At 50.8% G+C, this 23,932-nt stretch overlaps 2 protein-coding genes and 1 pseudogene across 5 annotated transcripts in view; 2 read left to right on the plus strand and 1 right to left on the minus strand.

The window, feature by feature from the left end:
- CLEC16A (C-type lectin domain containing 16A) overlaps positions 1-6,811 on the minus strand; it is a 239,410-nt gene extending 232,599 nt beyond the window's left edge. Inside the window, exon 1 of one of the 2 annotated variants that reach the window (XM_025370574.1) lies at positions 6,502-6,805. In XM_025370574.1, coding sequence (XP_025226359.1) covers positions 6,502-6,581 — 80 coding nt within the window. In that variant the 5' untranslated portion in view covers positions 6,582-6,805. Of the gene's footprint in view, positions 1-6,501 lie in introns of both variants that reach the window. The other variant, XM_025370575.1, reaches the window with a different exon arrangement.
- Positions 6,812-8,702: 1,891 nt separating this feature from the next.
- On the plus strand, positions 8,703-12,785 carry LOC112614500 (annotated as a pseudogene). Its single transcript, XR_003117090.1, has one exon. The product of XR_003117090.1 is annotated as an uncharacterized LOC112614500 (transcript).
- Positions 9,597-22,696, plus strand: DEXI (Dexi homolog). Of its 2 annotated transcripts, XM_025371089.1 has the most exons (3): positions 9,988-10,127; positions 22,033-22,375; positions 22,515-22,696. In XM_025371089.1, exons 1-3 carry the CDS (start codon positions 10,048-10,050, stop codon positions 22,605-22,607), a joined length of 516 nt encoding a protein of 171 aa, XP_025226874.1. In that variant the 5' UTR covers positions 9,988-10,047; the 3' UTR covers positions 22,608-22,696. The 2 variants fall into 2 exon arrangements, with proteins under 2 accessions (XP_025226875.1, XP_025226874.1); XM_025371090.1 differs by having other exon boundaries at positions 9,597-10,127; positions 22,033-22,696.
- Positions 22,697-23,932: the final 1,236 nt, after the last annotated feature.

The raw sequence follows: 23,932 nt of genomic DNA on the forward strand, positions 1-23,932 counted from the left end.
TGCAGACGTTCCCCAGTGTGTCCCACTGTGCCCTGAAAACTACCATCTGGTCAGAGTTCAGCCTTCTGGCCAGCAGGATGAGGAGAAGCTTCAGGCAGGGTGGAATCAGGCTGGAGGATGAGAGAAGGTGTTCACAGGTGGTGCTTCCCCTGGTGAATCATCCCCCAAAGATGTCAAACAGGGCCAGCGAGTGAGGCTGGGCCGGGGATATGTAGGGTGTAGTCAGGGCTTTTAGCCCTAGAGAAAGTCACAGCTCTGGCACAGGTGCTGTGACCAAAACTGGGAAGAACAAGCAGTTGTTGGGAAAAAGACTGGCCTTTTCTGAAAACAGAGGTCTGCCTCTCGTTCATCCTGTGACAAATATTTGTTGATTGCTTACTATCTGCCAGGTCCTGTGCTGGCATCCCACAGTACCCAGCTGAACAAGCCATATAGGCTTTCATGATGCTTATGTTCAAATTTGGAGAAAGTAACAAAAAGATATGTAACAAAGGAAGACAAGGTCTGAACCCCAGCCAGCTTCCAGAGGGCCTAACTCAAGGCTGGGATGAAAGTTTTAAAAATGTAAAGCTAACAGCTGAGCCGCTCTTTGGCGATGAGAAGTATATAATGATGTGTTAACTGTGTGGGACAGTGTGAGCAGGCACAAGAGAAGTTAGAGCAGACAGCAAAACTCTTGTTGGCCGAAGTCACCAGGGCAATTTTTAGGGAAGAACTGGCATTTTGGGGATAGAGCTAGGGATTTGGATGGGCAGGAAGAAAAGAGCAGAGGAGCTCAAGTGGGCAAGCGAGGTGTGTGTGAGTGGACCACCAATGGGAGATATGCCTGGATGACAGCAGCTGCTACTATAACTCACCAGGGGACGGCAGCAGCGTCCCACCCCACCCCCACCCCATGGACACTCACCTCCAGTCTGCCCCTCCTCCAATACACTCTGCCAGCTTCAGCCAGACAACAGCCTTTCTGTGGTTAAAAAACCTTCAGTGGTTCCCTCCTGTTCTCACTCGTAGTCTGAATTCCTTAAGGTGATTTACAAGGCCCCAGGGGAACTGGCCTCTGGAGACTCTCCCAAGTATGGCTATGAGCTTGGGTCCTCACCTCTTCGCCCAACAAACACTCCCCTGCTGAACTGCTGAACCACCTCAGTTCTGCCAACGTGCGCTGCTCCCCTTGCCCCACCAGGCTTTCTCAACTGCCTTTTCCTCTGCCTCAAACATCCTTCCTTTCGCTTGACACCCCACTGCCTGATAACAACCACTCACCTCGTAGGTCTCCATTTAAACAGCATCTGCCTGTGCTGGGTGTTCCTGGCTCCCTGTGCTCCCAAACTACATGGTGGGAACAGAGTCTGGAGCATCCTGAAGGCCTGGAAGAACTTAGACATGACACAGTGGGTGCCTAGGACCCATAATGTGTGACGTAGTGAAGATGATATGTTAAGAAAATCAAAGGCCGGGCGTGGTGGCTCACACCTGTAATCCCAGCACTTTGGGAGGCTGAGGTGGTTGGATCCCGAGGTCAGGAAATCGAGACCATCCTGGCTAACATGGTGAAACCCCGACTCTACTAAAAATATAAAAAAATTAGCCAGGAGAGGTGGTGGGCGCCTGTAGTCCCAGCTACTTGGGAGGCTGAGGCAGGAGAATGGCGTGAACCCGGGAGGCAGAGCTTGCAGTGAGCCGAGATGACGTCACTGCACTAGAGCCTGGGCGACAGAGCGAGACTCGTCTCAAAAAAAAAAAAAAAAAAGAAAAGAAAAGAAAAGAAAAGAAAAGAAAAGAAAATCAACACACCAATATTGTACCCCAAGCTCTCTAACACTGTCAGTGCCACCTTATCCAAAACTTGAATACACCAAGAGTAGGTGTGCATCTGTCAACCTGCCATGGATCCATTCCCTGCCTTCTTTGGGCAGTATCCCCTGATTCTCCCATGGGAAACCACCCTTTTCTCTCATTCTCTTCCACTAGCTTGAGCGGAGCTCATCCCACTCTTGCTCTAGGGAAGGGAATATGAGTGAGGAGTGGCCAATCACAGCCCCTCTATACCTCTGGCCAGAGTGACAGCTCAGGGGTGGCATGAGACCTCGTTGGTCCAGAGATACTCAATTCTGGACTTCTGCTGGCAACATTAAGAAAAGAAGCTCTCTTTTCCCCCAGGAGTGCTAAGCTGATACGATGTAAGCCTGCAGCCTGCCTGAAAATGACACCAACAGGAAAAAGGTAGAGCTGAGAGGTGGAAAGAGGCCGATTTCTGATGGCTCCAAACACCTAGATTCAGCCATGGTTTAGCCGGGACAGACCATTCAGTGACGGGAGCTATTCAATCCATTTGGGGCTGAAGGCAATTCTAGCTGGTTTCTGTCACTTGGAACCAAAAATCTTGACCCCCACACAAAGAGGACCAGAATAAGGCCACAACACAAAAACAACCAAGTTCTACCAGCTGTAGACTTGCAGTCCCTGGTAAAGATGATGCTTCAGTAGCAATCAAATGATTCCATTACTCAGGCTTCTGCTTGGTGGTGGACATTTGTCAGTCAATGTCACAGCCTTGCCACTAATCTGGACAACAAACCATTCATGGTGTGTAGCAAATAACCTCTCGACTACTTCAATCTACCTGAGCTAAATCACTAACTCAGTTCAGTAGACAGAGACCATAGGTATGAAGTTTTCTACCATTTAGCAAAAGTAAAACCCTAACAGGAAAATTCCTTTCCAGTTTGCAAGCTGGGAGCATTACAAAGAATAATGAAGCTAAAAACAGTTTCCAGCTCTCTGTGCTATCTTCTCAATCTTTCTGTAAATCTCAAACTGTTCTAAAAAAGTAAAGTCTGGGCTGGGCGCAGTGGCTCACGCCTGTAATCCCAGCACTTTGGGAGGTTGAGGCGGGTGGATCACAAGGCCTGGAGATCAAGATCATCCTGGCTAACATGGTGAAACCCTGTCTCCACTAAAAATACAAAAAAATTAGCTGGGCATGGTGGCGGGCACCTATAGTCCCAGCTACCCAGGAGGCTGAGAAGGAGAATGGCATGAACCCAGGAGTCGGAGCTTGCAGTGAGCCGAGATTGTGCCACCGTACTCCACTCCAGAGTGAGACTTCATCTCCAAAAAAAAAAAAAAGAGGAGGGTTTCCAGATGCCTTGTGTGTTAAATAAATAAATAAATAAATAAATTCTTTCAACTATCTTAAACTTTTCCTCTCCATCCATACCGCCCAGGTCAAGGCAAGAGTGTATTAGGAACTGTCACTTGTCACTGATAGGGTGACCAGTTTATACTAGTTTGTCTGGGACTTTCCCAGTTTTAGCACTGAAAGTCCCATATCCTGGAAAACCCCTCAGCCCAGGCAAACCAGGACGCTTGGTCACCCGAAGTGTCAGATAAATCCCAAGCACCTTTCTCCTTCCAGCCTTGTTTCCCACAGCTATCAGCCCCTACCTGGACATGCCACAAAACCCCCAGGGTCCTGGTCACAGTGTTCCGCCTCCCGCACCTGCTGCCCACCGTGGTGGCTTCAGCTCGTTCTTGGAGAACCCGCGCTGGTTTTGCCTCCTCCAGAAAGCTCCCAAGAAGGGTTCCCATAGAACCCTGGGCCCATGGTGATCCCAGCACTTGTCACACTGTACAGTCACTGGCTCTATGGCTGTCTCCCCTACCAGCCTGCAAACTTCCTCAGGGAATGAGCTGTTCTGTACGCAAGACCCAAGATGTTTACTAACAGAGCCAAATGCAGAGTGGCACAAGCCCCTGGGTGGGCACTGGCTGTTTACAGCACTCTTTTCCAAGTCACTGGGGGATCTTCTAACCCCCTCACCAATACAAAAATCTCAGGTTCTTGCAGTTGTAATATGGATTAAGCTGATCTGCCCGATTCAGGGCAGGCAACTCGGGTTTCCAAAGAAGCATCCCATAAACATGTGATCTAAACAATGAACCCAGGCAGTTCCCAGGATACTGCAAAGGAACCAGAGACCGTTTACCATTCTCTGCTGGCTGGCAAAGATGCCCCACTGGCGATGACACTCGGCCAAGTCAAAAGTGTCCTCAAACAGACTTATTGGGAAGTTTTACTCAGAAAGACAGTATAATGAGCACAAGCTCAGGAGTTAAATCCTGCCTCTGCCACCCTTCAGCTGCTGACACCTTGGGGCAAGTCACTGAAGCCCCTTGAACCTTAGTTTCCATTTCTGTAAAACAGAAACAATAATGGTTCCTGTAACTCACAGACTTGTGAGGACAAATGGAAATAACACACAGGAAGTCCTTAGCAAGTACCTGGTACAGAATAACGCATTCGATATATATATATTTTTTTTTTTTTTTTTTTTTTTTTTTTTTTTTGAGACGGAGTTTCGCTCTGTCGCCCAGGCTGGAGTGCAGTGGCCGGATCTCAGCTCACTACAAGCTCCGCCTCCCGGGTTCACGCCATTCTCCTGCCTCAGCCTCCCGAGTAGCTGGGACTACAGGCGCCTGCCACCTCGCCCGGCTAGTTTTTTGTACTTTTTTAGTAGAGACGGGGTTTCACCATATTAACCAGGATGGTCTCGATCTCCTGACCTCGTGATCCGCCCGTCTCGGCCTCCCAAAGTGCTGGGATTACAGGCTTGAGCCACCGCGCCCGGCCCGCATTCGATATATTAATAAATTAAGGTAATTTCAAAGGGCTAGAGTTAAGCAGAGTTAGGTGAGAGCCTGCAGGTACCTGGATGCTGGCAGGAAGCCCAACCTCCTCTGGACAACTCCCCTCCCCTCCTCAGCCACCTCCGCCCACTCGATAAATTCCTGAAATCCTTCAACCACTCCCTTTCCCCGCCAGCTGCCCTCCTATCTAAGATCCCTGCCTCCCTACCCACCCCATCCTTGTCCTGGGCCTCTTTCCTCCCCTTGTCTTCTCTCACCACCTCCTGCTCTAAAAGTGCCCCTCATCACATACTGAACCCTCCTGCTCCCCACTCTTCAAGACTCACAAACGTTTTACTAAATGCTGCTCCATGCTAGAAAGGTCACAGCTGAGAACTGCGGCCCTGCCACTACCCCTACCCCACTCCGGGGGACACATGAGAAGTCCCTATCTAATTCCCTCCCACCAATCCTTTCCACAGCCCCGTCTCCCTTCCACTACTTCCCACCATATCCCTAACCCTATCCTCCTCCTTTCCAATTAGTAGTCTCAGGATCTCCCTCTGGAAACCTGCCTATTTCTTGACACTGAAGGCTTGTCTACTCCCCTCTTCAGCATCCCCACCATTTCCCTCCCGAAAGCCTTCCCCTTCACAGAGATCTCTATTTTTCATCATCCTCCACACCTGCCCCCAAATCCCGGGTCTTGGCCTGCATGCTCTTCACCTCTCCCCAATTCAACCATTCATTTTTCTATTCTTTAAGTAGGCAGAGAGCAGTACTAGATGCTGGGAATACAACTTTGAGCAAACCAAGCAGTCTCTGAAGTGCCAGTTTAATAGGAGACAGAAAGTAAGTATAAATAAAAAATACAGAATAATTGCAGAGAGTGGAGAAGCACTCAATGAAAGCAAGAGAAAGAAAGATGCGATGGATAGGAATTGGGATGGGGGGAGCATGTTAGGTAGGGTGGTCTGGGAAGGCCTTGCTGAGCTGATAATAAACACAGCCACCACTACTGGCCATCTGCAGACTGGGGATCTGGAGGCTCAGAGAGGTGAAGTAATTTGCCCAAGGTCACACAGCCAGTAAGTGGTGGTGTCAGGATTTGAATGCAGGTGTGGCTGCAAAGCCAGCCTCTTAATTTCTGTGCACTCCTGGTCCCAAGACCCTATTTGCCATTAGTTCTCCCCCAGAGCTGTAGAGTCATTCCCTTCTCAGAGGTCTCTATTTTTCCTCATCCTCCCCATTTGCCCCAAAATCCTGGGTCTCAGCGTGCATGCCTCCAGCTTAGACTCCTCTCGGAAAATAATCTGTTCTTTTATAATAATTAAAGCCGTTTATTGAGCAATTGTACTTGTTCTGAGCTTAACGTTCATTCTCTTATCCAACCAACCCTCAACACAACGGCAGGAAGCAGGTGCTGTCACTCTACCCATTTTGCAAGTGGGGAACCTGAGGCCTAAATTCACATAGATAGATTCGGACCCAGATCTGCCCGACTCCAGGACCCAGACCACGGACCCCTAAGCTGTTCAGCTTAAGATGCACCCCGCCAGGAAACTTGCTGGACACCGTCAAGAACAAAGTCTGTGTCCATAAACTGAAATCGCATTCTCTCGCTTTACAGGTGGGGATACTGAGACTCAGAAACTAAGCGACTCGTCCAAGGTCACACAGCCAAGAGCGACGGGGTCAGGGTTCGATCCCAGGCGCCCTGACTCCTGAGCCCTCGCTCTTAACCACCATACGGGCTTCCCCGGGCACCCTTCGCCGCCGCCGCTCTCACGCCTCCTAGAGCCCGGACCCGGAACTCGGAGCCCCCGTCCCCTGTCCAACCCCGCGGCCTCCCGCTACGCCCCCCACACTCACTTGAGGTGGTCCAAGGAGTGGATGTTGCGGGAAGACTTGCCATGGCCCCCGCCCACCCAGCTCCGCGAGCGGCCAAACATGTCGGCGGCCCCGACCCGTCTCTCGTCTCACGGTCTCATGCCCGACCAGCCGAGCGGCCCAGCGCCCGCGGCGGCAACACAAGCGGAGGATGCGGCGGCGTAGGAGGTGGAGGAACCACCAGCCGCCTTCCTTCCCGGCCCACAGCCCGGCACTGACATTCAGCCGGAACCGGCCGTTCGACCACCGCGCTTTACGGCCGCCGCCGCGTGGGGTGCTGGGAAATACAGTTCTTCCGCGAGGCCTTGGGCGACAGGACTCCGCAACGGGACTACAAGGCCCTGCGTGCATCGCGCAACTGCGGGCCTACGGCCATCCAGAAAAGGCGGGGCGGGAGGAGGAGCGACCCGGAGAATCGCCCCGGTGGGCGGGAATTGGAAGCTTTAGGCGCAGTACCGGAGAGGGAATCGGCGAAGGTGGGTCAAGGAAAGTCACCACATAGTAACAATTATTAGGTTTATAATAAGAATAAGAGTAGTATTTGTCATGCACGTCCGTGTGAAGAGACCACCAAACAGGCCGTGTGTGAGCAATAAAGCTTTTTTAATCACCTGGGTGCAGGCGGGCTGAGCCCGAAAAGAGAGTTAGCGAAGGGAGATAAGGGTGGGGCCGTTTTTTAGGATTTGGGTAGGTAAAGGAAAATTACAATCAAAGGGGGGTTGTTCTCTGGCGAGCAGGAGTAGGGGTCACAAGGTGCTTAGTGGGGGAGCTTTCGGAGCCAGGATGAGCCAGGAAAAGGAATTTCACAAGATCCTATCATCGCTTAAGGCAAGGACCTGCCATTTTCACTTCTTTTGTGGTGGAATGTCATCTGTTAAGGCGAGGCAGGGCATTTGCACTTTTTTGTGATTCTTCAATTACTTCAGGCCATCTGGGCATATACGTGCAAGTCACAGGGGATGCGATGGCTTGGCTTGGGCTCAGAGGCCTGACAGTATTGGATGGTGTATACTATGCAAAGCCACTGTCCTAAGGACTTTACATATTAAGGTATTTAATTTTCACAACCATCCTATGAGTTGGGTACTATTATCAAACCTATTTTATCATCACGGAAACTGAGTCACAGAGAGGTTGACTTACCCAAGATCATGCAGTTAATAAGTGGCAAAACCAGGGTTCATATCCATGCCCGCACCCTTATTTTTCATTCCCTTTATAAACCAAAATGACACTAAATAGGTAACAGCCTTATTTGTCCTGACAACCTTTTTCTTTTTCCACTTCAATTAAGTGTGTGTGTTGGAAAAGCCTGCAAGCAACAATGCACCAAACTGAAAATTTTGTACTTCCAGAGGATTCCTCTGGTCTTCACCCAGAATCCATGCTATTTCCCAAAGTACCACGTTAAAGTGAAAAAGGCAATAACCCAGCTTTCTGCATAAGCCAGAATATATCTAATTTCTCCCCTGGATTAGAAGTAGTAAGTTCGATATGGGCAAGACTTCTCAAGTTTACCATCCATTCATTCATTCAGTCACTTATATATATCATCCTTTTTAAAGGTCTGCTGTGTCCCATTAACTCTGCTCAAGAAAGAACTGGGCCAGAGGCCAGTATTCTCCCCAGTGCCTAGCAAAAGGTTTGGCACATAGTAGGTGTTTAAAAAACATTGGTAAAGTGCATGAATGAGTAAAGGTTTGTTTCACCTTCAGCAGTTGGAGAAATGGATAAGAGTGGAGAGTTAATGGTTTGCCCTGTAATTCATATAAAGTGGGGCAAGACAAAGTCATGGGGCAGAAAAGAACAGGATCTGGCCTCCAAAGAAACACACCCAGGCTCAGAAATGTAGGCTCCCTGGGCTCGTATTTTTCATCTGTAAAAAGTACGCACATACACACTACGCTGCCTTGTGTGCCTCTGATTAAGCAGTGCACGGAAAATACTCAGCTCAGTGTGGCCTGAGATTTAAAGGTGTCTTGAACTGCTTTGGAAGGCTCTTCAGGCAAGACCATGTTTTCCTGAAAGACATACGGTGGTTACCCAAGAGCAGGGGGAACCAGTGGGTGGGAGAGACTCCCTTTTCTGTGTACTTCAAGGTTGTTCGAATGTTTAGCCATATGTATTATTGCTTTTAAACATGATTTACAAAGTAAAAAGAAACAAAAAGCAACCTTATGGTTGAAGATCTGAACTACCTCGGAATCTATTCAGGTATTCCTTAACTCTAGGATGCAGGTTCCCTAGTGGGCAGACCTTCCAGCAACCAGAGTTTGGAGAAGCGAAGGGGACACTGGTTGATCACCATGAAAACTGGCGCTTTGGGAATGTCCAAGATTTTCAGGGCAACCGTCCGTCGCCCCTCCCCGACCCCGCCTCCTTTCAAAGGAGAAACGGAGTCCCAAAGACGCATGCAGCAAGGTGCAGCGGAAGCCCGGGTTTTCTTCGGCTTTTGAGGCCTTAGCATTATGTCTAGGTTTGAATTGTGTTCAATCTCTTTTCCCTCCCGCTATTTGATATGCAGAGCGAATCTGAGCGCAGACCCGAACCAGGAAAGCAACTCAGACGCCAGCGCTCCGAGGGGCGGAGCGAAGCGGTATCCGCCCCCTGGCGGCCCGGGCCAGTCAGCGCGGGCGTCGAGCCGGCCAATGAGCGTATGCAGGGGCCGGCCGGCGAACCAGCTCGGGGCCGCTCGGGAGGCGGAGCTCCGAGCGCGACCCGGAGGGAGACGCGGCGGCCGCAGCCATGGGCGCTGGGCCTGCGGGGGCGCGCGGGGGGGCGCGAGGACCTGCGGGGCCGGGCGGGAGAGACAGCTGCCGGGACCGGCCCTAGACGCTGAGCTGCGGTGGGATCCCCGCCGGCTGCGAGGCCCTGCGAGCGCCAGAGAGGCGCCTCGAGGGAGCCGGGCAGCCGCCGGCCACTTCAGGGGGGGCCCGTCTCGCCGTCTGGGCGGTCGAGAGGGCCTTCGGGGCACATCTGGGGGTGCGGTGACCCGCCCGGCGTATTTCGGGGGTCGGGGCGCGTTTGCCAGGGGACATCTGGAGCCCGGCGCCGCCTCTGTCGGGCCCCAGGGCACCCCTGGATGGCTGCGCTGTGCCCTCGCCGGCCGCCCGGGCGCCGCAGTGGCTGAGTTCGCCGGGATCGCCGGGCCGCCGCCGCCCTTACCACCCGCTGCATGCTCGGCGCCCGGGTCGCGGCCCACCTGGACGCACTGGGCCCCCTGGTCCCCTACGTGCCGCCGCCGCTGCTGCCCTCTATGTTCTACGTGGGCCTGTTCTTCGTCAATGTGCTGATCCTGTACTACGCCTTTCTTATGGAGTACATCGTCCTTAACGTGGGCCTTGTCTTCCTGCCCGAGGACATGGACCAGGCGCTCGTGGACCTCGGTGTACTCTCCGACCCCGGCTCGGGCCTTTACGATGCTGACTCGGAGCTCGACGTCTTTGATGGGTACTTGGAGTAGGGTCTCGACTGCCTTCCCCTCTTCCCTCGAGCCGCAACCCACGCCCTGGACCAGCCGCCCAGATCATGCCGCCGCAGCTGGTTGGGGGCACCATCTGGACGGGGATGGTTCCCCAGGAGGAGATCCTCCCCTGCCTCCGAGGCCTGTAAGTGCCGTCTCCGAACAGGATGAGGGCGGTTTGGGGCGCTGGCAAGGGAGAGGGAGGCATCCCCAGGCCGGATACACACCCCTCCCTCAGGCTTCTCCCTTCACCTCCTCCAGGTCTAACTGGATGCCAGGAATGGCCAGACCCCTCTTAAGTCCTTCGTTTGGGCTAGAAAGCTTCCCTTAGCAAAGGGGACAGTTGGTGAAAAGGAAGGGGACCCCGAGACTAAGTTACATTTGGGGTCACCCTGTGACTTACCCCCCAAAGCTTATGGAAAAAGCCTTCGCTTCCAAATCTATTTGAGGAAGAGCTGTTCGCTCCTCCCCCAATCCTCATCCTGGCTTGATGATGACCTTGGCTTTTGGGGGATTCTCGGCCATCCTAGAAGGATAAAGATTTAGAGGTGTCAGAAGGCACAGGGAGCCAGGCACGAATCATATTTGTACTGTGGCCCTTGGGTGGCTGGGTGGGGATTAAGTGCAGGGGCTCCAGGCCAAGGCTGTGAGAGGAGAAATCTCAAGCAAAGAAGCCTGTACTTCCTTTTGGCCTTGGGTTTGCTGCTATTTTGGAGTCAGATTTCAGGGTGCCCCAGCTCATCAGTTCTGCAGCTCAGAACTGCAGGGGCTGCCAGTTTTGTAGGCTCCCTTCACAGAACAGGCAGGCAGGGAGCTGGTGCTAGGGCTCGCTTTGTCTGCAGTGTTTGCAAGCACTCAGGGGGCTCTTAGGTCCTTGGGAGAAGGGACCACAGGGTCATTGCACTGAGATGGTCAAGTTCTGTCTTTGGGGCTGTGATGAGGGAGCTTTGCATCCAGCATCCAACCCACTGTGTATGTGAGAGGTAGGGAAATGAAGGTCCAGGGAGGAGTAAGACTTGGTCATAGTCGCCAGGAAGAGAGGCAGCTGGACTCAATGAGAGAGAACACATGACCAGATAAGCTGTCAGGCAGCCTCCGGGACTGATGAGGGTCACAGGGCAGGCAGGAACGCCTTGGCTCAGCCCCTGAGGCTGGACAGTACTGGAGTGTCACTTGGCACAGGGCCTCAGTGGCAATGAAGAGGGGTTGCTGAGTTATGGTAAGCAAGGGCTCCTTTAGGAAAATGGACGCTAATACCATTCACCCCAAGCAGGCTGGGTCCACCCCTCTCCTGCACTACCTGGCTTTGCCAAGACAGCCACAGGCAGAGGGTGTCTTAGTTCAGTCTTCTATAACAGAATACCAGAGGCTGGGGGACTTAAGCATTTATTTCTTACTGTTCTTATAAGGGCACTAATCCCATCCATGAAGGCTCTGCCTCCCTAAGGCCTTACCCCCCAATACCATCATTTGGGATCAGGGTTGCAACATATGAAGTTTGAGGAGACACAAACATTGAGTCTGTTGCAGATGGTGGTACAGGGTGGGGTAGGACCTACTGGCAGCATAGCTGGGTGCAGAGGGCTCTCCTAAGGGGTCCACAGTGAGATTTCTTTGAAGAAAGCTTCCGTTGAGCTCAGTAAGATCTTAGCAAGAGCCAAGTGCCAGGGGGAGCGTGTGCCAGCTGCTCTGCACACCTCCCCAGCCTGCCTGCCTGCCATCCGTCCGTTCTTTTACGGAACAAACACTTTTTTGTTCAGTACAGTGCCTGGTGAGTGAACACAGTGAGGAAGACAGACCCAGCCTTGGCCCTTTGGCACTTGGTGAGGAAGACTAGTAGGAACCCAAACAAGAGAATCAGATTTTTTCAGAGCTATGAAGACAGGCAAGAAGGATGTGAGCTTCCCTGTCATGCTCACTGCCGTGTCCTCAGCACTTAAAACTGTGCCTGGCATCTAGTAGATGGTCTCTGTAGGTGTAGACATGGAGTAAAACGAGTGAACCAGTAGAATAGAGATGGTGGGCTGCTTTAGCTGAGGGGTCATAGAAAGGCTCTCTAAGGAGATGATGCTTTTGAGCTGAGCCTTAATTCGATAGAAGGATCTAGAGAAAAGCAGTCCAGGCTGAGGGTGCCGGTAGTCCAGTAGTGCCAAGACCTTCAGGAGAGAGAGAGTTGGTTTTTCCAGCAACCAAAAGGAGGCCCATGTGGCTGGAGAACAGCCCCAGGAGAGGTCAGTGAGGTGGGCGGGAGCCATACATGGAGGACCTGGAAGGCCATAGCCAAGAGCAGTGGAAAGCCATTGGAAGGTTCTAGGCAGGAGATGACACAATCACATTCCCATTTTGTAAAGATGACTCTGGCAGTTGTGGACAGAATGAGCTGAGGGGTAAGAGGGGAAGCAGGGACACCACCTCAGAGGCTGTTGGTTGTCCAGGCCAGACATGACAGAGGCTTGGATGAGGGGAGTTTAGTGAAGATAGAGAAACATGAACAGACTGAGAACAACTCTCAGAAGTAGAACCTATGAAATCCATTCAAAATCTGTAGTGAGCGTTGATTCTATGGCACTCCTGGGTCTAGGCCCTTTGCATATGCACTCACTCATTCAACAGACTTTGACCCTGCCTGCTCTTCTGCCAGGCCATGTGCTAAGGCCCTGCGGTCCCAAGATAAATCCCTGTCTCCAAGCCAAGCACTTGACTTTGAAGCAGTGTAACTTGGTGAAGAACGTCTTATTTTATCTCTTTATCACATCAACAGAAACACTTCCCCTTCCAAATGAAAACATTGGCATATTCGGAACTAAAAACTGAATCCCAAATGCTTCGACATATTTTGCAGCAAACGCTGTTTAAGCAGAAACACCAGGAAGTATCTCTCAGGGACACCCTTGCAAAGCTCTCGGGGTGTCAGGGCCTGACCCTGGGAAGTGGGGAGGCCTGGAGAAGTGGTGGAAGCCATGCACAGCCTTCCCCCCTCCCCACCCTCAAATCCAAGCCAAGGAGGCCTTGCCTTCAAGTACTGAGGAAGCTCAGAACCCCGGGGTATGAGAGGGGTGGCTAGCAGCAGGGAAGCCGCTGGGAAAGACCTCAAGATGATCTGACCGAGCCTCATCTCCAGGCCCCTTTCCATAAGCAGGGGAATGCCGGTAATCAGTCCTGTTTTTTCTCAGTCGTTCTCATGTGGTCACATGTGTTCCCCACATGCCAATCCAGGAAACAGTGACTAAGGGCAAGGGGCATGTCACGCAGTGGGGCCCAGGATGAGTATCAAGATGAACAGGTGCACCCACTTTTGCTCCCTCTTTTTTTTCTCTCTCTTATGTGTGGACCCACGTAATTCATTTCTTCAAACACTTGCTGAGCACCTACTTGAGGAGGCAGTATTAGGGTCATGGTTAAGAGCCAGGGCCCTGGGTTCACATCCTAGGGTAGCTGTGACCTTGGGCATGCTGCTTAACCTCCCTGTACTTTGGTTTCCTCTTCTAGAAAATGGAAATAATGAAAATCTCCCTTGTTGTGAGGACTAAGTGAGATATACATAAAGCACTTAGACCTCCTTGTATATAGTAAGAGATGTTTTAATATTAACCACTCGTATTCATAGTCAGATATAATGGAAAGCGTGTTATACCCATGCCCTTGTGAACGTAGAAACCTGCACCTATACTCGTGCACGAATATTTATATTCCATGAGCAAAAGAGGATAGGCTGCCTGAGTGCCAGGGAGGTCCAGGTCTAGCCTAGCTGGGGGGGACTTCCCACTCTGCCTTCCCAGCCCCAGGACCCTCAGGAGAACTTTCTTGCTGCCCTGTGGTCCCCAGGGCACCAGAACCCTGGAGAGCCGGCTCTGTGGTCTTCCTACAGTGTTAATTGTTGCCCAGGAGCAGGGAATGGGGAATCAGGAGCTCCCTCCTTCCCAGGAGAAAGGGCCGCAGTGGCTGGCCTGGGAGCCAGGGAGAGTCCTCACGTCCCAGCAGTTCTGGTGCAGAGGCAGCTCAGTTGGATTCTTCGTCCCAGTTCCTAATGAAAGTGAAAGGCCCTGGTACCTGCCAGCCCTCTCTTGGCACACAGCGAGCTGAAAATGCAGAGACTGGAGAACATTGCCACCAGAGTTGGCTTGTCCTGCTACAGCTCAGCTTTGGAGCTGAGGGTTATCCGATTCATTGGTCTATCTTATTCCAGGATTTACTAGGCTTCAGTTACCTCCCGACTAGGAACCACAGCTGCTCCTTCCTAACCTGGTCCCTCCTTGCCAATTTGTGGCCTGTGCTGTCAGCAGAACCCCTGTGCTGGACATACAGCTGCCCAGCTCAGAAACCCAAACCTTCCACAGGGACACAGTCAGATTTGAGTTATGGGAGATCCCACAGGCAGGGGTCAGGGCGGATGCAGGAAACCAGGCCAGGAAGCTGTGGTTGTCATCTAAGCAAGAGACAGACAATGGTGACACAGGGAGACAAGTGTGCCCCCAGGCCTGGCCACCTCTCCAACTCTGCTCCTGACATGAGGCTCACCCAGAAGGTCCTTGGCCACAGGGTACATTGGTGCCAGCTGCGTCTTCAGACAGGAGAAAACCCCAGTATGTGTCTCAACACAGTGAGATGTCAAGGGCCCCACTCTCTTAGCCCTGCATTATACAAACTGGAGATTTCAGCCAAGAAACAGGCAGGATCTGCCCCACTTATAGCCCGTGTGTCTGTTTTGCTGAACTAAGAAAGTGAGGGCTCCTCTCAATTTGGATATTCACATTTCTGGCGTATCTGCTAGCTTTCCTCCCAGAACTTCTGAAAGCATAGTCTGCTTTTTGGGAAACCCAAGATCACAATAAAAGTGGCAGACATCTTTATCCCCGTCTCACAAATCAACGGAGGCACAGAATGGGGAGGTGGCGGCCGAGGGAACAAAGCCAGGGAAGGCTGCCAGCCCGGCTCCCTGGCCACAGCACCGAGGGTTTGAGGGGCGCCCCCAGTGAGGGCTCCCCATCCCCGACTTTGGAACACCAGCTCATAGTTTCTGCCAAGCCTGTGTCATACACACTCTTGCTCCTTTTTCCTAAATAAAAAAATTAAAAAATAATTTCACACATGCGGAAAAGTTGCAAGAGCACAAAGAATGCCCACCCAAATTCACCAATTGCACCAATTAGCACTTTGCTCATGTACACATGCATGCATGCCATTCCCTGTTTGTATATGTGTAATTTTCATAAGCATTTGAAAATGGGTTCATTATGTACCTTTACTCCTAAATAATTCAGTGTTTATTTCCTTAGAACAAGGACAAATTTGCATAACCACAGTAGGGTTGTCAAAATCAGCAAATCTAGTATTGATACAATATACAATCCTATGACCAATCTCGTCTACAACTTTATTCAAATTTTATGGAGGCTGAGGTGGAAGGATCACTTGAGTTTAAGACCAGCCTGGGCAACTTAGTGGGATCCCGTCTCTACAAAAAGTAGGAAAAAAAAATAGCCAGGTGTGGTGGTACACGCCCATAGTCCCAGTTACTCGGAAGGCTCAGGCAGGAGGATCGCTTGAGTCCAGGAGTTCAAGACTGCAGCGAGTTATTGCACCATTGCACTCCAGCCCGGGCAACTGAGCGAGACCGTATCTCAAAAAAAAAAAAACCAAAAAATTGTCCCAATAGTGTCCCCGAACAATAAAAAAGAGAGAGTTGAGGTCCAGGATGCAATCCCAGATGAACTTTTGCATTAATCTCGAGCCTTCTTCAGTCTGGATCAGCTCCTCAGTCTGTCTTTATCTCTTGTGACATTGACATATTGGAAGAGTACAAGGCTGGTGTTTTGTAAACTGTCTCTCAATTTGGGTTTGTCTGATGGTTATATTCGAGATTAGATTCAGATGAGGCGTTCTTGGCAGGAATATTGCAGAAGTGAGTGTGTGTCTTCAGTGCATCTTACCGAGAGGCACGTGCCATCTGTCCCCTTTCTGGCAACGTTAACTTTGATCAGTTGGTGAAGGTGGTGTCTGCCAGGTGTCTCCACTGTCAAGTTGCTATTATTCCCTTTATAATTTGCAGTTTAAGATGAAATGCACTAGTTTTAGTGCTCCATTTGTAAAACTACTTTTTTAGGTGAATTTATTTTAAAAAGAATGTCTATGTCACTAAAGAGAAAACCGTCATCACTTGGCATGGATAAAAACCCTAACTGCCAAAGCCATTAACTTTTGGCCAAATACCAAAGCCAGCTAAAGACACAGGGCCTTGGCCTGCTCTCTTTTTGTTAAAAAGAGATTAACAACTGTCAGGTGATAAACATAAGATACACCAGCACCAAACTGAACTTTCTCCTCTAAATAATCATAAGGATTGACCAAAAACTGAAAAGCAAATTGCTTGCTCACTATATGTGATTCCTTGTTACTTAGGGTCACCTCCCTGTACCCTCTAAAATTGTTGCTTACAACTGCTTTGCAGTTGGACACATCTTGGTTTAAATCCCAGCTCCACCAACACCTCAGACTTCATCTCCTAAGCCTCGGTTTCCTTCTCTGTAAAACAGGGATAATAGTAGCATGTAATTTGCTACTATTTTTGCCTAAGGGCTTGTGCAAATTAGATTGGGGTAGTGAATGATGTATAGTCGGTGCTTGCTTAATGAGTGAGGTGGTCAGTGTCAATGGTGTGTCAGACCCTGAAGGGGCTCTAGCCCAGGAAGCCTTCCCCCTTTCTTTGGGCGCCCTTCCTCCTGAGGATTGGTTACCAAGGAGGGTGTGTCTGTGTGGGCAGCCTTTGAAGTAGCCCAAGAGCAGTGATAATTGGTACCCAGTGAGTCCCCAGATGATGCTGGTACCCTCACAGCTGCCATCCCAGGCCTCAAGCTTGGAGTGGCGGGGAACTCCCTCCAGGGCAAGGCTTCATTTCTGGGAGTCCCTCCTGGCAAGTGGCTTGGCTGGGTGGTTAAAAATAACTGCCTCTCTCCCATCTCCATCACTTGCCCCAAGCGTCACCCTGTGAAGCCGCCAAGGAGGGTTCCATTAGACAAGGGAGGAAACTGAGGCTTGCAGAAGTTTGATGACTTACCTCAGATACCCATCTATGAGGTGGCAGCATTGGGCTCCTGGCCACACTGTCCTGATGCTTCCCCGAGTGAGGTGCTCTGCTGGAGGCGTCCCAGGGCGGCAGTGAATACGCAGCAGCGGAGCAGATCGGCTTTCAGGGGCCCGACACCCCCTGAGCACCTACTGCTTTGCCCTTTTAACTGGCACCAGGCTCAGTTGTACAGGCCAAGGGTATCAAGCTAGAATTCATGGTTCCATTTTCATTGTATTTTTAGCATTGCCTTCTGTGTATGATAAATTCTACTGCTTTGGGTGTTATATAGTGACATAAATGATCTTTTTTAAAAATTGGAGTTTAAAAAGTGCATTGATTTAAAATACTAAGTAAATAATAGTCCAGGTGGTTCTTGGATGTGGCAGGACCTGGAGGGAGGCACTGGGCAAGTGCTGTCCTTCCAGAGGCCTCAGGGAGTCTTGGATGTGGTCAGCTGGAGGCACGTGGTGGACCAGGCATCTTCACAAAGCCCACTCCTGATCAGCTTTGGCAGCCAACATGCAAATCAGAAGCCAGGTTTGAGAAAGTGGTCATCATTTCTCTGTGACACTGGCTTTCCTCAGGGACGTGGACCTTCCGGCCACTAGGAGACGGCCACCCTGTCACCAGGGTGGAGGATCAGAGTGGCTGCGTGAGCAGGGGAGGGTGCCATCTGTCTTTAGCCACTTTAATTGATTGTTTTGGTACTTGAAGAAAGGAATGAGCAATGGGTTTCTAGAAGGCAAAGTCTTTGAAGGAGGAAAAGCGCTACTGCTCTCAGAAGGCCCCCAGCCTTGAGAAGGTTCCCTGCCGGTATTGGTTTCTACCTGGAACACGTAGGGCTAAGGAGGGAAGGAACCACCACGTACTGATGCCTCATGTGTGCTGGGTATTGCCAGGCACTCCACAGACACAAACAACCCAATGCGGTCGGCATTGTCCCCTTTTCCGGATGAGGAAACCGGCCCAGAGAGAGTGGGTAACTTGTCTGAGGTCACACAGCCAGGGAGGGGCAGAACTACAATCAGTGCAGACAGGATGAATCCAGATCTCACAGGATTTGCCCTGAGGAGCAGCACAGTGGGCAGCTGAACTCCAGGAAAGAATCCCCTTCTACCACTTTCAGAGCCTCGCCTACCAGTACCTGTAAAATGCCAGGGCCATCTTCTTTCTTAAGCCACATCCTGAACCAGGCAGCTTCTCTGCAGAGTTATTGAGCTGAGACATTACTTCACAAAGTGGATCTAGTACCCAACTGTCATTCTGACTACAGAAGCCAGCCACGTCCTCTGTCCAGCTTTGGGGAATGGCCTGGAATGAAGGGTTACAGTTTCAGAAAGGGGGAAAAAGATCTAGTGGCTGATAACTTGTGTGCTGTGCTCTAATGATGTCAGAAGGTTGGAGAACCTGCTGCCCTGGGTTCTACAAGCTGCAGCTCTGGGGTGCTTTTCAGCCTGGGGCTCTTGGTGCCTTAGAGCAAACTTGTCTAACCCGTGGTGCGGCCTGCAGGCTGCGTACAGCTCAGGACAGCTTGGACTGTGGCCCAACACAGATTCCTAAACTTGTTTAAAACCTTGTGAGATTTTAGCCTGCCCGACATGGTGAAACCCCATCTTTACTAAAAATACATAAATTAGCCAGGCGTGGTGGCATGCGCCTGTAGTCCCAGCCACTCAGGAGGCTGAGGCACGAAAATTTCTTGAACCTGGAACTGCAATGAGCCAAGATCATGCCATTGCACTCCAGCCTGGGTGACAAAGCAAGACTCTCTCTCAAAAAAAAGAAAAGAATTTTTTTTTGTTTTGTTTGTGAGTTGTTTTTTGTTTTTTTTTTTTTATTTTGTTTTATTTTTTTAGCTCATCAGTTATCATTAGTGTATTTTATATGTGGCCCAAGACGGTTCTTCCATTGTGGCCCAGGGAAGCCAAAAGATTGGATACCCCTGCCTTAGAGAAAAGGGATGAACCTGCAGTGCCGAGTGGTTTCGGCTTTGGGATCAGGCCACAGAGGTTCAAATCCTGGCTCTGCCATTTATGAGCTGTGTGGCCTTGCACAGCTTGCTTAACCTCTCTGAGCTCCATGTGAAATGCAGGGATGATGGTCCTACTTGGCCCCACCTCCTAGAGTTGTTTTTGAGGAATAAGTGAGTTAAGACATGAGTTAGAGTAGTACAAGGTGAACACGAAGTAAATGCTTCATAAATGTCAAGTGTTGTCACGATTTTCATTTAGGGTTTGCCAAGGCTGCCACCGCAAGACACAGGAGGAAAGGGGTTGATCTCTCATAGCCAAAGTGGGTGACAGATGAGAATTGAACTGTGTCCCAGGACATCCTCCAGCCCTAGATATAGAAGTCTGGGGTCACATCCCTGCCCTCGAATCACTGTGTGACTTCAGGCAGAGATCACCACCCTCTCTGGACCCTTTTATTCTCTGTTGTGGAGTGAGTGGGATCAGCTGGGATCAAAGCCCTCAAACCTCATACAACACTCAGCAGCTTTTCCTCTATCTGCCTGTTACCTCAACTATTAACAGTTTTCTTTAAATTGGCTCCTTTTAAAGTGAAACGTTTTGAAAAGAGAAACTTTTGTGTTTTTTTGAGACACAGTCTCACTCTGTCACCCAGGCTGGAGTGCAGTGGCATGATCTCTGCTCACTGCAACCTCTGCTCCCCCAGCTCAAGAGATTCTCCTGCCTTAGCCTCCCGAGTAGCTGGGACTACAGGCGCCTGCCACCATGCCTTGCTAATTTTTTTTTTCTTTTTTCTTTTCTTTTTTTTCTTTTTTTTTTTTTTTTAGTAGAGATGGGGTTTAGCCATGTTGGCCAGGCTGGTCTTGAACTCCTGACCTCAATTAGCCATGTTGGCCAGGCTGGCCTCAAACTCCTGATCTCAAGTGATGCACCCGCCTTAGCCTCCCAAAGTGCTGGGATTACAGGCGTGAGCCACTTTGAAAAGAGAAACTATATTACTACCAGAAATGGAAACTTGGCATCACTTGCTATAAATAGAAGGCAACCCTACAGATAAACACAATGAAAACAGGAGTGTTAGTAGATTCCACGTGTAGCCCATTCAGACTGGAGATCTGCACACAAGAGAGCAGCTACAGCCAGACTAACGCCTGGCTGGGACTGTCGGGGATGCTGCTTGTGGTCACAGGATTGGGAGAGGAGTGAGGTCCTCACTGAATGATTCCATCTTCTCCTTTTTTTTTTTTTTTTTTTTTTGAGACAGGGTCTCTGTCACCCAGGCTGGGTGGTGCAGGGGCACAGTCATAGTTCATTGCAGCCTTGAACTGCTGGACTCACGCAATCCTCCTGCCTCAGCCTTCCAAGTAGCTGAGACTACACTGTGCCTGGCTAAGTTTTAAATCTTTTATGGAGACAGAGTCTCACTATGTTGCCCAGGCTGGTCTCAAACTCCTGGCTCAAGTGATCCTCCCACCCCAGCCTCCCGAAGTGCTGGGATTACAAGCATGAACCACTGTATCCAGCAGATTTCATGTTCTGTTAACACCCTGTCCACACAAATCTGAGATGGGCTCAAGGATGACCGCAGGCCTTGGAGATCTCTGCAGTGAGCATCTGTGCAGCTGAATCTGAGTAACGGATTCTGCTCCGGGCTCCTGGCCAGCAGGTGTCTCAGGAGCAGCCTGGTGGAGGGCAGCTATGGGGAGACATTAGCCCTGCCTGCACTTACAGCCTGGGGACCAAGCAGGCTCTGGAGGCAGAGAAAGGCCTCAGCAAAGAAGGGCAGGTCAACCTGCAAGGAAGAGTGAGTAGAGGGAATGGGGTGAGGCACCCACAGTCTCTGTTAAGTTCTCATGGCACTAAGCAGGGTCCTCAGCCTCTGCTAAGACCTCAGGAGATGGTAGCTGCTCTCATTCAGACTGTTTCCATCGTTATTACCAAGCCAGTGCTAGCTTTGCCTCTCATAGCTGTGCATCTTTAGGCAGGTTACTTGGCTTCTCTGAACCTCAGTTTCATATCCTATACAATGATAAGAACCTCTGTTTCTTATCCTATACGATGCATGGATCTCAATGGAAACAGTTCTGCCCCCTTAGGTCAACCTTGGAAAAAGGGTAGGAGGGCATTTTTAGTTGTTACAGTGACCAGGGATGCTACTGGCACTTAGTGGCCTGGAGCCAGGGATGCTGCTAAATACTCAGTGCCCAGAACAGCCACTCCACATCCAAGAATTGTCCTACCCCAAATGTCAATAGCACCCTGTCAAACACCAATACATGTCACATGTTTAACATACAAGTTCTGCGAGATGTTCAGTGAAGTTTGCAGAAGGGATAGTCTGAGCTGGCAGATGAGGCTTGGAATCAGAGCAGGGCTTGAGGGGGCTGCAGAGGGGTTGGGCATGGGAACACGAGGTGCTGCAGCGACACTGGCACCCAGCTGGGCACATAGAGAAGGCAGTGGGAAATGGGGACTTGCCAGGGGGCCAGGCCATGGAGATGGTGCTGCGTCCTGAGAGAAGGAGCCAAGTGGGCTGCTGAGTGACTTGGCTGTGGCCAGTGCCTTCCTGTAGGTTGCAAAGCATTTTTCCGGGCAAGGTGGGAGGTGTTGCCAAGCCCTGCCCATTACCCAGCGCTGGCTCAGCTGGCCCAGAGCTGCAAGTCAGCCTTCAGACCCTGGGTGACTCCTGAGCAGACTGCACCAGCGTCCCTCTCCTCCCTCCCAATAAACAGGACAATCCTTCCTCTCCCGTGTGACAATGTGCCAGTTCTCCAGCCCAGGGCCTCTGAGAAATTAGGCAAATTCATTAAAAAGAGTTTTAATAAAAATTGCAGAAAGACGTTTTCAGCCTGAGTCTGGGGCTCCCAGTGGTTCCCCAAATTCAAAGGATGGAGGAAGACTTCCCTGCCCCACCCCAAACCTCCTGAGCCTCATGGATTGGTCCCTGTCCCCAGCCAACATGGTGGCAGGGTGGGGCTTCCATGCTAGTAACCCCCCTTTTTCCTTCTTGTTAGGCCTGCTCCCCTCAAAAGCTTCGTGCCAACAGAGAGGTTCCTGTTTGGACCCAGGAGAGTAGAAAAGAGATTGGGACTGAGTGCTGAGGTTGGGAAGGCACCTGCTCCCACAGAAGGGGGAACGCAATGGGCGTCCCACGACCTCATCTGCCCGCAGCGTCACTCCGATGGCCTGGCCTTGGCTTCTGATTATTTGCAGCTGCGATGGAAGTTTACAGGAACCCAGCCAGAGTTTGCCTCCCCGCACTTCACCCCGGAGCGCACCTGCTTCCCCCACTTCACCTTCAGAGAGGACACTTCAAACTGCGGACACACGCAAAAGCAACTCCCAGCTCCGTTTGATGTGAGTTGAGCCTTCAGGCCAGCTGAGTTTAGCCCGAGGCTGGTCTTAGATGCAGCAGCTGTTGCAGGGAGTGACTCAGAAGAAAAAGCTGAGGAAGCTGTCGGGGGCTGAGGGTGGGATTCTCGCTTCTTCATTTCAGGTTACTCGTTCTTCAGCAAGTTGGCAAAACAGACATCATGCTGGGGAGGGCCCCATCACTCCCCTGGCTGGAAAGGCTTTTCTGACAGTATGAGTGTTGTGCCTACTTAATTCTGATAAACCTGTTTAAGCAATACGTAGGAGGCTGACTTCTTTGGATTAAAAAAATGTATGCAACTCCAACCCCTGGGGCCCTGCGTTTTTTTGTTTTTTTTTTTTTTAACTTTGAGATTCGGGAAAGGAGTTCTAGGCAGAACCTTGTGGTTGACAAATAGCAGAAGACAAGGGTCCCCCAAGTTGGAGATCCAGAGGGGTTCAGAGAGTCTGCTCCAGTCGGGCTGGTGTGAGAGTCCCAGGCTGGCCCTCTGCCCCACTCCACAAGCCAGGGACAGCGTTTGGGGTGTGGTGGGAAAAGCCTGAAGGCCAAACTAGAAACCAGGCCTGAATCCTATAGAGGTGGCAGTGGGTATCCTGTGCCAGGCATGTGGTAGACCTTCATTAAAGATATGGGGGAAGGCCTTGGCACGGTGGCTCATACCTGTAATCCCAGCACTTTGGGAGGCCAATGCGAGCAGATCACTTGAGGTCAGGAGTTCAAGACCAGCCTGGCCAACGTGGTGAAACCCCACCTCTACTAAAAATACAAAAAATTAGCCAGGTGTAGTGGCACACACCTATAGTTCCCAACTACTCGGGAGGCTGAGGCAGGAGAATTGCTTGAACCCAGGGAGGCAGAGGTTGCAGTGAGCTGAGATCGTACCACTGCACTCCAGCCTGGGCAACAGAGCAAGACTCTGTCTCAAAAAAAAAAAAAAAAAAAAAAAATTGGAAGGATTAAATGAATGAGTGGAATTGGGTCAACTTGCAGTTTCACAGAATACTAGCAGTAATTCTCTCCAGTTTGCAGAGCACTTGACTTCAAAGCACCTTCACATACACACCGAGTGAAGCAGGGTACAAATGATTAACCCTCTTCTACAGGTGAGGAGATTGAGGTGTGGGAGAATAGAGGCAGCAGAACTCTGGGGAAAGACAGTTGTAATGCCACTTGCCCTCATGTGATGCTAAAGAAAGAAAAGCTACGAAATCTGGAAAGAAGACATTTGAGAGGCCCAAGGAAAAAGGTGAGCGTGAGGAGGGAGACATTTGCGTGCAGAGAGAGGCCCGAGAGGAAAAGTGACCATTTGGAAGGTGCGCGGACTTACAATCCACTGGACGTGGAATTGCACCATCATGCCCTGATTCCTCTGAGCACTGCCCTACCACCTGACAAATGGGGTTCGGGGCACTTCCAGCACACTGTGCCTGTGCCTGCAGAGAGGTCCTCCAAAGAAGTCAGGAGTCCATTCCCTTATAGGAGTGTGACTGTAAGTATCACTTAGATCTGTGACATGGAGACAGTGATTTATCCACACTTAT

Source organism: Theropithecus gelada, chromosome 20 (genome assembly GCF_003255815.1).
Source record: "Theropithecus gelada isolate Dixy chromosome 20, Tgel_1.0, whole genome shotgun sequence".
Classification (NCBI taxonomy): domain Eukaryota; kingdom Metazoa; phylum Chordata; class Mammalia; order Primates; family Cercopithecidae; genus Theropithecus; species Theropithecus gelada.